Source organism: Mesocricetus auratus, unplaced genomic scaffold (assembly GCF_017639785.1).
Source record: "Mesocricetus auratus isolate SY011 unplaced genomic scaffold, BCM_Maur_2.0 Super-Scaffold_100021, whole genome shotgun sequence".
NCBI lineage: Eukaryota > Metazoa > Chordata > Mammalia > Rodentia > Cricetidae > Mesocricetus > Mesocricetus auratus.
In genome coordinates this window covers 9,780,589-9,795,736 of record NW_024429202.1, presented here as the reverse complement: position 1 = coordinate 9,795,736, position 15,148 = coordinate 9,780,589, and the positions used below count along the sequence as shown (strand labels likewise).

At 47.3% G+C, this 15,148-nt stretch overlaps 1 protein-coding gene across 3 annotated transcripts in view; it reads left to right on the top strand.

Annotated features, from left to right (window-relative positions):
- Clic5 (chloride intracellular channel 5) overlaps positions 1–15,148 on the top strand; it is a 143,301-nt gene that overhangs the window by 96,274 nt on the left and 31,879 nt on the right. For all 3 annotated transcript variants that reach the window (XM_040729673.1, XM_040729674.1, XM_040729675.1), the window contains exons 3-4: positions 3,062–3,187; positions 8,791–8,897. In XM_040729673.1, coding sequence (XP_040585607.1) covers positions 3,062–3,187; positions 8,791–8,897 — 233 coding nt within the window. The remainder of the gene's footprint in view (positions 1–3,061; positions 3,188–8,790; positions 8,898–15,148) is intronic.

Sequence of the window (15,148 nt, the reverse complement as noted above, 5' to 3'; positions counted from 1 at the left end):
ATGCCTCTGTCTCTCTCTTTCACATTATCAAAACTGGTCCTGCCAACAATGCCTCTGTGAGGCATGCCTGGCGAGTAGGGTCACACTAGTTTACAGTGCTATCTCCACACACATCTCTTCTGATTTCGATTGGCTGGGTGACCTTGAACTTTTCTGAGCCTCGGTTTCTTCATCCATCCAATGATGATTGAAAAGCAATGCTTCCTCACCCACAGGAGTGCTGTGGAGGGTTTAAGGAGGTGGGCTGTGGATTTATGTTGGCGATTATCCTTGACCTACTGCATGAACCTGAAAACCTGGCAGCAATGTTGACAATGCCCAGCTAAGCTTCAGAAGCCAGAGTGGCATGCCCCCGAGGTGTCAGGATCCAGCAGTCAAAGTGCACCCAGTATCCCAGAAACAAAACCACCACCCCATCAACAGATCACTGTGTCTTTAAGCCACAGTTAGCTTCTCAAAAATAAAATCAGTGAGGACTTCCTTCCTTGCCAGTGTCAGTTGCTAAACAGGAGGAACCGGCCAAGAATGTCCTCTCTTTATGTGAAGGGAGGGACACACAGAGTCAACAAAGGCGCTAAGTAAATTAGATTTTAAAAATACTTGCAGCCTTGATTGTCTGAGTTCCAAGTGTCTCAGAATGAGGCTAGAGAGCAACCTGTTGGGAGTGACATGGGAGGAGCGTGTCATTGAAATTCTTCATGTCCCCTCCCCAGCGTCTCCTCCCTAACTGATTAGGCCAGGAATTTGTCTCATTACAGACACCTCTGCCCCTCTTGCTTACAGTGCCTTCAACTCATATTTTCTGCTCCAGTGTCCACAAGGAATGTTGCAAACTCAGAGAACATACCGGACAATGGACACTCCAGGTGCCCAGGGACTCCTGCCATGAGCCCCCCTCTCCTTCCTCAATGCAGCCCCTGGTTCTCCATTTTCTGTTGCCAAGCCCCCCTCCTCTATCCTTGCTCTCACATTTGACCACCTGGCAGGAGGCACTCCAGAACCATGCCCCATCATTGGAAGTATCAGAGTCGAGCCCTCCTTGCTGCTATCACCAGAGGCACCTCCTCAGTGGCAGTCAGTATGCTGTCCAGCCCAAACTGGGCGCACACCAGGCACTGCTGAGGGCAGAGTCCAGAAAGCTGAGCTGCCCCATCATTGGATGTGCGCTCCACACTCTTCCACTCTTCTCCAACATCTACCCCTGCCTCTCTGGATCATGGGGGAAACTCAGCACCTCCGTGTCCACTCTGTGTGTAGTGGAGGTGGTGGGGTTCACTGACACTTGGTTATGAACGTGAGCAGCACACCCAGGGGCCTTCTTTCTTCTTTGTGTTTTGGTATGGGGGAAGGGGAATGAGCCCACAGCTTCACACCTACTAGGCAAGTGCTGACTGTACCACCAGTTTTCTCTCTGCACTTTCTGCTTTGTTATAGCATCTTGCTAAGTTGCACAGGCTAAACTTGGAATTCACTCTGGAGCTCAGGTAGGCCTTGAACATGAGGACTTCCTCTATCAGTTCACCCATCTAGTTGGGGCGATGGGCCTGTGTTCTTGATTCTGAGGGACTGTGTCACCTAAGTACCCTTCTTCTCCAAGGTCTTTCTGGTCCCAAGAAAACTGGTGACAAAAGGAACCAACTTTCCCAAACATATGCTGCATTTACTCAAATCCTGTTAGAAAACTGAAGCTGTAATTCTTTGGAAATCGATCATTTATAATCTGAGATATCCCCCAAATGCTCCCAAGAATTTGTTTTAAAATACTCCACTTCTGACTTGAGAGATTTTAAATTTACATATATTGAACAGAATTTTTAAAATACTTCACAAAACTACCAATTTCCAGTGAGATTAAAATCATAACAGTCACATTTTAAGAACACTTTGTGCTCAAATTAAGATTTAGAACAATAAAGGTGGACTGTGCTGGATTAGTAATAGGTTACCAGTAGGATAGCTACCTCCTAATTCTCCATACTCAGTGGAAAGCTTAATAATTGGTTGGAGTTTTTATCAGCTTCAGGTCAACTTTTGATCTCTACTTTCATCACTAAAATCGTTCCTTCTTTAATTTAAAATTTTATTTTATATGTGTGGGTGTTTTATCTCCATGTGTGTCTGCTCATCTTGTTCTCTGTGTAACTTTGGAGCCTGTCCTGAGATCCGCCTGCCTCTTCTTCCCGAGTGCCGGGTTTAAAGGTGTGCGCCAGCAAAGCCCTGCTATAGTCTTGTTTTTCAACTAATATTTCTTTCAAAAGGATTCCCCACACCAGGGGATATTTACAGACAGGAAAAATATCTTGTGAAGACTAGGAAGACACTGACCAATGTCAGATGTTATTGCTACATATTAAAATTATGTTACTCCCCATGAGGGCGGGGACATGTAAACTGACACAGGTAGATATAAAAGGAAGTGAAAGGAAAAGGAACCTCCCATTTTCTCCTGGAAGCCAGCCACGCTTCTAACTCCTGGTTTGTGCGACTCTCTCTCTCTGGTAAAATATTGTTTTCCTTTTAGCATTGAATATCCTCTTTAACCCAGTGTGTTCATTTTTTGTCTGTGGAGGACAGAATATGATATGAGATCTCCCGGAGCTGGAGTTAGCAGCAGTTGCGATCTTCCTAATGTGAGTGCTGGGAACCGCACTCAGGTCCTTAACCCCTGAGCCATCTCTGCAGTATCAGTGTGTTAATTTGTCAAGCCTGGGATTGTTTCATTCTGCTAATTAGTGGAGCAGTGTTTGGAAGCACAGCCCTTCACAGTTAAAGCTGGGAGCTAATTTAGGCAGTCACTATGATGCGCTCCAGATTTTTTCAGTTGTATTTAGTTTCATCCTGTGAGGTCCCTCTGCCACTTCCTTCCCCTGGATGAGTTTTCTGTGTTGCATTATGGACCCATGGAGCTCTATCCAGCTCTTACTGTCTTACACCCCGTGCCACAAATCTGGTTATGCTACGGGCATGCTGGTTAGCACCAGGCCGGAGTTAAGGTTAAAGTCTTCTCAGACGAGGAGGGCCCCAGACTCCCACCATCACCTGAATCTCCCTCTCTCAACAGAAAGCCAGCGGACCTGCACAACCTTGCTCCTGGCGCGCACCCGCCCTTCCTGACCTTCAATGGGGATGTGAAGACTGACGTCAACAAGATAGAGGAGTTCCTGGAGGAGACCTTAGCCCCGGAGAAGTAATGAACTGCTTCTTTGCAGAGCTACGGAAAGGGAGAGGGTTCGCTGTGGGCAGGTGGATTCCCAAGGGGGCTGCTTCGCTTTGGAGCAGGGACCTCTACTTTTCAGCCAACCTCAAAGTGGGTCCACTAAGGCCAGTTGCCAGGAAGCATTGGCACTCAGTTCCTACCCAGAGTGACTTTAGGGACCCTGGGGAGATCATTAGCTCTCCCTCACCCATCCAGGCTTGCTTCCCAGACTTTGAGTTCATTGTACCTGGAAACCTGAGATGGGGCAGATGATATAATGACAACAGACCAGGAAAGGAACGGCTAGGTGCCAGAAACTGCACCAGGAGTCACGAGTCTGACCAAGTCACAGATAAACAGACAAATACTGACTGCAGCTGGCAGGAGGAGGAGCTGAAGGTCCTCCAGTGGGAGGGGCACATTCGCTGCTGCTGATAATGAGAGGAGAGAGGGGACATAGTCTAAAATATGGCAGAGCCTAGGCTAATTCATTGTAGAATACTGTCATCGAAGATTAAAGTAACCATGCCTCATTGTTAAGCCAGAAAACCGGCACTGCGTACAGATACTTAGGGTAGCCAAGCAAAGATTTCCGGCAAATGCCTTGGAGGTTTTCCTGTAAGTCTTACCATGTGGTGCAAAGGGTTGAGCCTGTGGCTCAGCTGATGGGGTGCTAACCTGGTTATGTGCGAAGCCCCGAGTTGGCACATGCCTGTATTCTCAGCACTCGGGAGGTAGAGTCAAGAAGATTCGAACTTAGTTTTTGGAGTGTGGGAAGTTCAAGATTAGCTGGGGTACATGAGATCTTGTCTAAAACAAAACATCGATAACAAACGGGCTACCGGTTTGGAATGAAGTAGGGGGAGCTAACTGGTGGCAGGTCAGGCAAGACGGAAGGACAGGCTCAGCTGAGCGAGAGGGGCAAGGGACTAGCAAAGGAATCAGAGTCGGACAACCAATCACCCTCTTGCGTTTACTGAAGTTGTGCTTACCTGTCAACATATGTATTTCCCATGTTGTGGCAGGCATTGAACTCCCCAAGTCTTGTCACCCTCTCTCCCATCAGCCCCAGGACCTAGGAGAAGGGTCTATCCTTACCCTCATTTTTATAGTCCAGCATGGTGGGATAGCCCAAGGCGACCAATGATGCCTTACTATTGGGAAATTGCTAATCTCTGCTGTGCTCTGATGAAGCCCTAAGCAAGGACACAGTCTCCTTTAAGGACATCGTTTGTCACCATGTCAGGACAGTTCATTTCCACACCGAGGGGGACGCCGCCTGCAGCCCATTGGAAGCAGCTGGGCAGAGACTTTCAATAAGGGCATTAGTTCAATCAACAGTGCAGCCACACACAACAGCCCGTAGGCCACAGCCAGAAGCCACAGATGTCTTTGGACAGGACATCAGCCAGCCGTTAGGATGGATGTGTCCTGAAGGGGCTGGCTCCTCTTTCTTGTTCCCCTGGGACGCGACCTCACTTGTTGCTTGCGCTACTTGCAAATCCTACATGAATAACTGTTTTCAGTAACTCAAGTGGAGTCCAGACGTCTCTGGGTGAGGTTAATATTGTCTCCCTGGAACAAATCCTTCCATGCAGGAATGTGTGCTTCCTCCCGGACTGGCAAGGAGGACAGGAAAGCTCAAGGCATGTCCCCATGGTCTTCTGTCAAGCTGATAGGGGGATATGCTGCTTGCTCTGCCAGAGGACACATGTGTCCTCTTGACCCCTCCCGTCTCTGCTCTCGCCTGCAGGCCTCCTCTGTGAAAGAACATGCCCCCTCCCAGACAGTGTGCTGCTCTGGTTCTTCATAGCCAGGTTAGCCAAGACCCCTGGCTCTCATCACCTCAGTCAGTGTCCACAAGGGCCACAAAGACCCCGAGATTTATACATTTCACTCTTTGGAACACTCTTCCTGAAGAAGGTTGTTATCAGATTCCTTGTCTATTTTTTTTTAAATCAGGTTGTAAAGCTTCCATAGTCTTAGCAGGACCTAGCAGTGATGGGCAGGGATGTTCTAGCTCCTCCCTGACGCTCACTGGTGCTATGGGTGCTAAGCACGCTGCTTCCAGGTCTTCTTTGGACTTGGGTTAAGTGGAGGAGATGTGATGAAGGGCATTCCTGTCATGTGAGTGACCTGACTATCTAGGTATAGGCCCTCAAAGTGGTTAAATGAACACCTTCAGAGGTCTCCTAAAGTAAGGACCTCAGTGACACATCATCAACTGCCCAGGTTGTCTTTCACAGGGAGTCCCTTACATGGCTCTGTGCCATCAGGTTGGGGCAGGTGCTGCAGTTACAGGCCAGTATCTATCACCGGGTCAATGCTTCAGTTCTAAGCCCAGAATCCTGCCAGTCTGCCCTCAAGCCCCCGAGCACAGCCAACCTCCCACTAACTTGGGCAGGAAGGTGTGGGGCTTACATCCAGAGGCTGATGGTGGAGTCATGTTGCCTGGCTTTCTGCTTCTCCAGGGGGCAGCAAAACTCCCTTTCCTGATGCTGCGAAGCCATGTGTTTCATATCATGCTGCTGTTTGTGAAAACTGCCAGAGAGCCAAGACTTTTCTCCCTTAGTTTTGTTTTTTAAAGGAGAGGAAATCGCATACAAATATTCCGCTTTAAAACAATTGCACTCGGTTCCACGGAGCATTTGGTGTCACAGGGAAGAATCCTAATTTCTAAATGAGACTAATATCCCTCCTTTCTGTGCACCGACCCAGTTAAAGCTCAGGACAAAAGGCGTAGGGGTTCGTGTAGACTCGCTGATGAGACAGACCTGGCCCTTGTCTGTGGTCTCCACCCATGGCCAGAGTTTCCAGGGTTCAGAACTGAGAGGCATGGCTGCCCAGAAAGCAATTGCACATCCTGTGTGACTTTCGGCGAGAATCTCTCCCTTCTTGTGTGATCATCTTGAAAATGAAGGGGTGACACTCTATGTTCTCCAAGATCCCTTTCAACCTTCAAATGTGCCTGCATGAGATCCACAGGGGACTTTTCTAGAGCTGACGGTTTAAAAATAATCCTAGTGGGTAGTCTGGGGTGAGAGTTTGAAGGGGTGGGAGGGATGGAGTGGGTGAGATGACTCAGTACTTAGTGTTTGCCTTGCAAGCATGAAGACAAGAGTTTAGAAGCTCGCTTAACTGCCTGGAAGGCATAGCTGGCTGCCTGTAATTCTATTCTTGGGAAGCACAGGCAGGGGATCCCCCCAGAGCAAGCTGGCTAGCCAGATTAGCCATATCGAGGAGCTTTGGGTTTGATCGAGAGACCCTGTCTCAACCAATGGGAATAAGATGGAAATGCAGTATGATGGAGAATACTCCAAATATCAACCTCAGTTTCCCATACGTATGCACACACATACCCACACACACGTGTCACACATAAAAACATGAACACACACACACACACACACACAAAATTAAGGAAGGAAAGCATAGAATCCAGGAGGCTAAACAAAAGCCAGCTGGTGACATGGTGTGCTGTGCCATCAGTCAGGTGGCAGGCATGCACTGGATGTTAACAAGGCTCAGAATCAAGGCACTGTGAGTTCATTACTTTATTAAAAATGTAAATAGGTCTACAGCAGTAGAGCAGAATCATGCTCTCCTATCTCCCTGAGAGGCAGAGCCATAGCTTCAGAAGCTCCCACAGGATGCTGCATGTGTGGATGTGAGTTCTGGAATCTGCCTCATGGTTTCAGTCTATGCTGCCAGGTGGCGCTCTAGTGTAGCAACATGAGGTGGTGGCTTAGTAGGACAAAGGCATCTGCCACCTAGGGAGATTCTCAGCGAATGGTGTAGCTGTATCTACGTGGCCTCCAATGTGTCTTCAGCAGAGAAAAGCAAAAAGAGGGGCACGCATACTACTTCCAAGGACCAGAGCCATGAGGAGTTACATCACCCCACCCATTGGCTAGAATCTAGTCACATGACCACTGGAACTGGAAAATGTGGGAAAGCCCCATGCATATCTGGTAAGCACATTTGCTGCTACAGGCATATTTAAAACAAAACAAACAGAAAAGCACTTCTCTTATTATGATTCCCAGGCGCTATGTGATATTTTGCAAGGCAGGAGGAACAAATGTCTGTTCAGCTCAAGCAGGGCACCACAGCAAACTAATGAAGTGATTCCACCCAAATCCAGCTTGGTGAACCAATGGGTTTATTCGGATTACTTACAGAGGCATGGGCATCTCAAAGGCGAACCCAGTGTGGTAACTACATGTGAAGTCACTGCTGGGTGACCACTGCATCCCTGGAACTCCTGTACAACTCAAAGTCAGCTCTACTGAGGAGTTTTGTCTTCCCCTGGTAACTGAGAGCTGGCCCTACACATACATTCCTGAGGATTCTTTTCAAGGGCAGTGTCTCTGACATTAAACTTGCCATGTCCCCAAGAGCAGGACAGTCCTAGCTAATGAGGTCATTGAAGAACAAAGAAGTGACAAGATGACAAATGATTTGTGTGTGTGCACGTACACATACATGCAAGTGTATGCTCATGTATGTACACGTGTGCATGGAGGCCAAGGTCAACCTCAGTGTCATTCTTCAAGTGACACCTCCTCTCTTGTCTTATGACACTGGGTCCTTTTCTTGGTCTAAAATTCACCAACTAGTCTAGTCTGGCTGGCCAGCAAACCCCACCTCAAAACACTGGAATAACAGACATGCTACCACCCTCACCTTTTTGACATACCTTCTGGGAGTCAAACTCAAGTTTTTATCTCTGTGTCTTTACTGACTGAACTATCACTCCAGATCACAAAGACTCACACGTATTGTTAATGATAAATGGCCATTTGCCTCCATCTCTGCCCATTTCTGCCTGGCCATGTACATAATGATTTCATGAAAAGAATGGTTTTGTTTGATTTGTTTTATTTACTAATAATGAGGATTACTCATATGATGATGATGTTGGGTTATTCCCATATATATGAGCTTAACCTCCTTATTCAGTCTCAATGCTATGGGTCCTAAGTCTGGTCTCTCTCTCTCTCTCTCTCTCTCTCTCTCTCTCTCTCTCTCTCTCTCTCTCTCTCTCTCTTACTTCAAAATGAGAAGCAGTGTAAGGGATGAAGTGGGTGTCGTTGCAAATCTCCCTCCACACTTGGAATCCAAGTGATATAATCCCATGACCTTTGGGTGGGGCTGGATTAAGTTACTACCACACATGAGTAATAAGCACTAGAGAGGCATTTTAGAAGCAAACAGGGGACACCCTCTCTTTGGAGAAATGAGTTAGGCATCGACTGGCTCTGGACAGCTAGGATTGTGATGGTGACAGCAGATGGGTATTTTCATGACCCTGTGTCACTGTATACCATTGGTGGTGGTTCCAGGAAGAGGCCTATGGATGGCATTCTGGTCCCTTGCCCAACATGCTGAGTCTTTCTGAACCTCACTGGCCTCTGGTTTCCTTTATTATGATTGAGGACTGAGTGACCATCCTTCCTGTAGGATGACTCCAAAATCCCAGAAGGTGGCAGTTCAGTCAGGAAAGAAAATTATGCACCCTGAAATGTAAACAGGCTTTTCCCTAAAGAGCCGCATCCTCACGGTTTCATAGAACATCCTACCTTCCGTTCCAGGTACCCCAAACTGGCTGCAAGACACCGGGAGTCTAATACTGCAGGCATTGACATCTTCTCCAAATTCTCAGCCTACATTAAAAACACCAAGCAGCAGAACAATGCAGGTGAGTGACACTCCTAAGGACGCCAGAGCAGTGCCTGCTTCATGCCAAGTGGTGCATCTTTGGTTTGCCCAGGGTCATCTCGGACCACCAAGCCAGAGAAGCTTCTGGAACTGATGTTGCTTGTCACTTTTTCATCTTCCTGACTCAGAAGGGAGGGCACAGAACCTGCTGCCTGCAGTGTAGGAGAAAATGACTCAGAAGTAGGGTGTAGCTTGCTTTGGAAAACCACCCTATTGCACAGCAGAAGGCACAGCATGGAAGGGTTCTTGGTGCTATGCATTGTTCCAAGACGTATGACACCATCTGTGTGCACAATGGGACACAACTTCCCACTTCTTTGTAGTACCGGAAAGGTTTTTTTCAGGAGCTGACAGGAAGCATGAGAAGGGCAATGAGGGTCAAAATTTGGTGAATGCTATAGACCTAATTCTCTTCACCATGAGTGTGGGGGGTCTTGGGAAGGGCATCTGAAAGCCAGGCTCTCTCCTCCACATGGCCCTTCCTCCCTGGCACTGGTTACAAACCTAGGACCTGCTTCTCCCATGATGCCCTATCAGAGGGGTCTGAGCATACCACACTTAAGCTCCTGGGAATTTCTGTCCTCATTCAACATCTTTCTTTAAAGATGTACTGAGGTGTCTGAATGGGGTGGGGGTGGGGGGGTGGAACCTGAAGAGTGGTGGCCAGACCGTCAAAGCAACTCGGTGAAGAAGATGGAGAGAGAGGATGAGCTGGATTCCTGGGGACCAGTACCAAGCCAAGCAGAGGAAACACCATATGAGTCTTTATGAACGAAGCAGGCAGTGATGCACAGAGGACCACAGGAAAATACCAGGTCCTCTTGGAGGTCAGGTCAGGGCATGTTTCTGAGTACCAGTGATAGAGAGAGAAAAAATGGTAGCTAGTGAAAATAGAACCAGCATAGCAGGAAGGGTATATACCTGCCAAAGCTACTAGAGTCTGGGTTTGAACCTGGAGGTTCATAGAGATTCATACTGAGTTCTGAACAGAACCAACATAGCAGGAAGGGTATATACATGCCAAAGCTACTAGAGTCTGGGTTTGAACCTGGAGCTTCATAGAGATTCATGACTGAGTTTGGGGCAGGAAGAAGGTGGGCAAAGTCAAGGAAGGGTCAGTTGGCTCGGTCTGAGAACACAGTCCACCATGGCAGAAAGTCAAGATTGCCGGGTACCAGGTCACTTCGTGCCCACAGTCTTCTGTGTCTGTTGGTGGAGGAGGAAGGCTCCAAGCCACACAGTCCCATTAGAGGACAGGAGGCATAGTCTGGTCTAACCAAAGGGAACAGGAAGAGCTGGTTAATGGGCTAGCAAAATGAAAAGCAACTTCTACAAAGGCACCTGAAGTAGATGTCATCCTCTGAGAAGGTTTCTAGAAGGACGCCAACTAGAGCTAAGGTCGCCATGTGCAGCTGGGGAAGATGGGAAAAGGCTAGGGCCAGAGGTGGAGAAAAGAAGCCAGAAACTCGGTGCCAGTCTGCGTGTCTTTGATCACATCCCTTGGACAATGACAGCTGCTCAAGGACATTTAGAGGCTGTGAGAGAGAAATGTTTGGAGGACAAAAGACAATATGTGGAAAATATTTTGAGCATACTTGGTGATTTTGTTTCCTTGCAGTTTGGATTCTGTAGTTCACTGAATAACACCCCTCCCCTCAAAGGTCATGTGTACCTGTCTACCTGGATGCTCAGAACATGACCTTATTTGGAAATGAGGTCTTTGTAGATGAGATTAACTCAGGTTCTCAAGATGAATTCAGCCTGCATTTAATGTGGTCCCTAAGTCCAATGACTGTTGTCCTCACAAAAAGATGACAGGACACAGAAATGCAGAGCAGAGGATCATGGGAAAACAGAATCGGAGAGTGGAGCCATGCAGCCACGGCCACAGCCAAGGCTTTCCAGATGAAACAGGAAGAGCAAAGGAAAGGTTGACATTTCAGGTTGGAATGTTCTGTCTTCCAGAACTTTGAGACATATCCCACAAGTTTAAGTCACCCAGCTAGTGGTCTTTCATTGCTATAAGTCTGAGGAGACTAACTCAACCTGTGATGGGTATTTTTGGATTGCAGTGACTAATAGATGACAATAGCAACTTCTAATGAAAGGAGAGTCATGCTGACTCACGATTTGAGGGTACAGTCCATCTCGGCAGGAAGGCACAGGGCAGGGTCTTCAGGCCTCTGTTCACAGTGTACCCACAGTCAGGAAGCAGGTGGAAGCTGATGTACTCAACTTGTTTTCTCCCTTTATCCATTTTATTAAGTCCAGGACCCAACCCTAGGATGGTGCCACCCACATCTGGGTGGACCTTCCTTCCTCAGTCGAGCCTCTGTGGAAAGCCCCTCAGAGACACACCCAGAGGTCTGTCTCCTAGGTGATTCTAAACCCAGTGAGGCTGTCAATCAAGGCTAAGTATCACAGCAGTCAGAACTTCCTGGAAAAGAACAGTTATTGACACTTTGCTGGCTCAGGGCCTCGAGGGCAAGGAGAGGACCAGGGACTTCCCTCATATCCTGGGCCGGCCGGCTCTTGAATTCTGTTTCTTCAGACTCTGCATCCAGTGTCTTTGACTCTCAACCACAAATATCTTCCTCCATACTTGTCAGAGTGCCCTAAGACAGTTTATCTCATTTGAATCTCCCAGACTTTTTAAATTATAAACGGTATTTACATATTATCCACATTTACAGTTCTGTTACGCCCGAAGCCAAAGCAACGGTTTCCACAGAATACCTCGTGTCGATTTCCTATAAACTCAATACTCTCCAATTTTCATTGTTTCCCTTCTTCTGTTTCACCCTGGTTTTCCCCATAATGGGCTTTGCCCTTCTGACTCCTTCCCCTAACTCATTTGCACATTTCAAAGCTCAGACATGTCTGCTTCCTCAATAGCTGTCCCCCACATGCTCCGTTCTCGTCAGCCCCACACTGAGATAGCCCGACTTACCCACTGTCCCACACCCCGTTCAGTTATTTTTCCCTCCTGTCCCATGCCCAGTTTTGGTAAGCAGGATTCTAAAGTCCTTAGGCTCAGTGACCCAGAGGCCCATGTTTCTGCAGGCCAGCCTTCCTCGTACAGACAACCTCGTTCCTCTGAGGGAGCCCAGAGTTACACTCTCAAGCCAAAGAGAGCTCTATGCTCACAGTCCCCATGCTCCAGGAGAAAGGCCATGGCTCTCTCCATCTTCTTGGAGTTCCAGGCTGGAATTTCCAGACTTTATGGAATCCATCATTTTGCCCTTTTTCTTGCTGGCTTTTAGGTTAAGCATCTGATTTTCCAACATCTTACCTCTTCTTAATTCTCTGTGCCATTTCTCTCATTTTCATTTTTCAACTTTGTGTTCTTGTTCATGTGTGTCAAGTTATACATGTGTGGGTAGAAAGTTGTGGTGTGGGGTTCCTTGGCCCCAGCCTGGCCCCAAATGAACACGTGAAACTTTTAATTATGTAACTGTTAACTGGTGGCTTGGGATTCTTTTTGGCTAGCTCTGTCTTAATTATTAACCCATTTCTATTAATCTATATATTTCCACGTGGTCTTATCTTAAGGGAGAAGGGTTTGGATCTCTAACTCCTTTGGCGGCTCACATGGTGACTACTAAGCATCTCAGCGGAGAAGAGAGTGATTTCCTGTTTGTCCCTGCTTATATCCTGATTCTGCCTAGCTACATCACTTATTGTCTGGCCAATCAGCCAATCAGAGTTTTATTCATAAACCAATAAGAGAAACATATACACAGAAGAACATTCCCCATCATCTCCTCTTTCCTGTCTAAATAAAAAGAAGGGTTTTAGCTTTAACATAGTAAAATTATATATAACAAAACAATTATCAAGTAAGAACTATAGTTATAATATTTAGTCAATTAGCATTTAGCAAGATTTAAAGAAAATATTCTAGCATCCTATCTTTGTGAGTCTAAAGTCTTATATGTAACTTATCTATTATCATAACTAATGAAACCATACAATAACTGTCTTCAACTCCATCAAAGACCACAGAAGGATAATATATAAACTATAGAATTTACAGAGACATCTCGTTTCCTGAACAGTCACCCAAAGTTCCTCTGTAATGTTGGGGCATCCATCTTCAGCCCATAGGCCATAATATGTCTGGCAGACTTCTCAGCAAAGCAGGAAATCTGAAACTGTCCCACCTGTGTTAGGCAGTTTGTCAGCCATTTTTCTTTGTGTCTTGCAGAATGTTCAGGAAGGTGTGCATGTACACATGTGTCTGCATGTATGTGGGGGCCAGAAGTCAATCCCAGGTGTTGTTCTTCAGATGGTATCCCCACATCTCTTGCTGCCCTGAAACTCACTGATTTGGTGAGGAATGCCGGCCAGTGAGCTTCAGGAGTCCATTAGGCTTCTAAGTGATACTGTGTCCAGTATTGGGGATCAAACTGAGGTCCTCATTATTATGCAGAAATCACTTTACCAGCAGAGCTATCTCCACTTCCTCCCCTTTTCTTTCTTGAGCAGAGTCCTCTCTTCCTCCTTCCCTGAGACACACTGTTGACAGTCATAATGTAGTCCCAACACCACCACCAAGAAATCTCAAGAAAAGCCAGAACTGCAAATGCTATTCATCATGGTCAGTCTTCCCTCCAGTTGCTTGCTGGCTTTCACAGCTCCTGTCCAAATTCTCCCAACTACTGCATGTCAGCCCTCATCCATGGGAAATGCTCCCCGCTCATCCTCAAGACAATTGGCCATTAATTTGTATATTCACTCTTTCATTTAGCAATTCAACAACATTCTATGGGACTGGGAAAATGACTCAGGGAATAAGAGTGCTTGCTCTTCACACATAAGGACCTGAGTTCAAATCCTCAGCACCCATGTAAAAGGCTGAGCATGGCTACATCATGTGCCTGTGATCCCGGATTTGGGAAGCAGAGATAGGCAGATCCTTAGAGCTTGCTGGTCAAGCAGCCTGGTGGAAAAGGTGAGCTTCTGTGTCAGCAAGAGACTGCCTCAAGTCAACAAAGCAGAAGGCAATAGATAGAGGAAGATAGCGTGTTCTGACCTCCACATGCCCACACCCACATATTCACATGCAAACCACACACACACACACACACACACACACACACACACACACACACACACCACTGCGCAGAACAGCACCTACTCTGAACTCATTTTGAAATAGCCTGTCTTATGTGGCAGTCACCGAGCTAGGTTCTGAAGCTACCAAGAGAAGTAGGGGGGGAGCTCTTGGTGAACTCGCTGAGCTAGAGGCCAGGCAGATGTGGGATTACTGACCTGGGTTTGAACTACAGAACTAGCTGCACAAATGTGCCTGGGAGATGTGTTCTCTCCAAGGCTGTTTCTGAAACTGTGACATGAACCTGTTACCACATCTGCCAAGCACAGCCAGAGTTTGTGTGGCAGGTTCATGTATGTATTGAGGTCAAAGCATACACACACACACACACACACACACACACACACACACACACACACCTTGGCACAGTGCCTGGCATCCAAGGAGTGCTTGCCACATGCTAATCGTGATCACTGTTGGTGGAAATGTAACATAACCCTGCTGCTTCTTCTCCTTGCTAACCCCGCCCCCCAGTGGGACTCACACCCATTGGTTTCTTTCTCCCTTTCTTTTTCAATTTTTAAAATGATTGTGGTGGCAAGGGTGCATGCTGCAGTGCGGGGATAGAGGTCAGAGGACAACTTTTGGGGGGCTGTTTCCTTCTCATACCTTTGCATAGGGTGGGAGGGCATCTGAACTTGTCACCAGGCTTGCTGGACAGGGGCTCTTACCTACCCGCCGAGCCATGGCGCTGGCCCTGTTTCCCTCTTAAAGATATTTTTAAAATTTGGTTTCTGTGGTGTGTATGTATGTGCAAGTCCCTCCCCCCCAAATCAAGAGGCTTGGATCCCTGGATCGTGTACAGGTCACCTCACAGGTCACTGGGTACAGATCCTGGGTCCTCTGCAAAGACAGGGAGTGTTCTTAGCCTGCTCCTAGCATCTGAGTTGTCTCCCCAGATCCATTGTTTCCCCATTTCCCAAAGGCTGCTGCTGCTCCCCCAAATTGCATATACCCCAGATTGCTTCTGCCAATGGTCCTGATTGTCCACCCTCAGCTTCTTGGGGTGTGTGTGTGTGTGTGTGTGTGTGTGTGTGTGTGTGTGCTGTTTCGGGGCCTGCTAGGGCACTGCCTCCTGTCCTTGGTCTTCTGTGACCAGATTCTGCCTCCAGCCT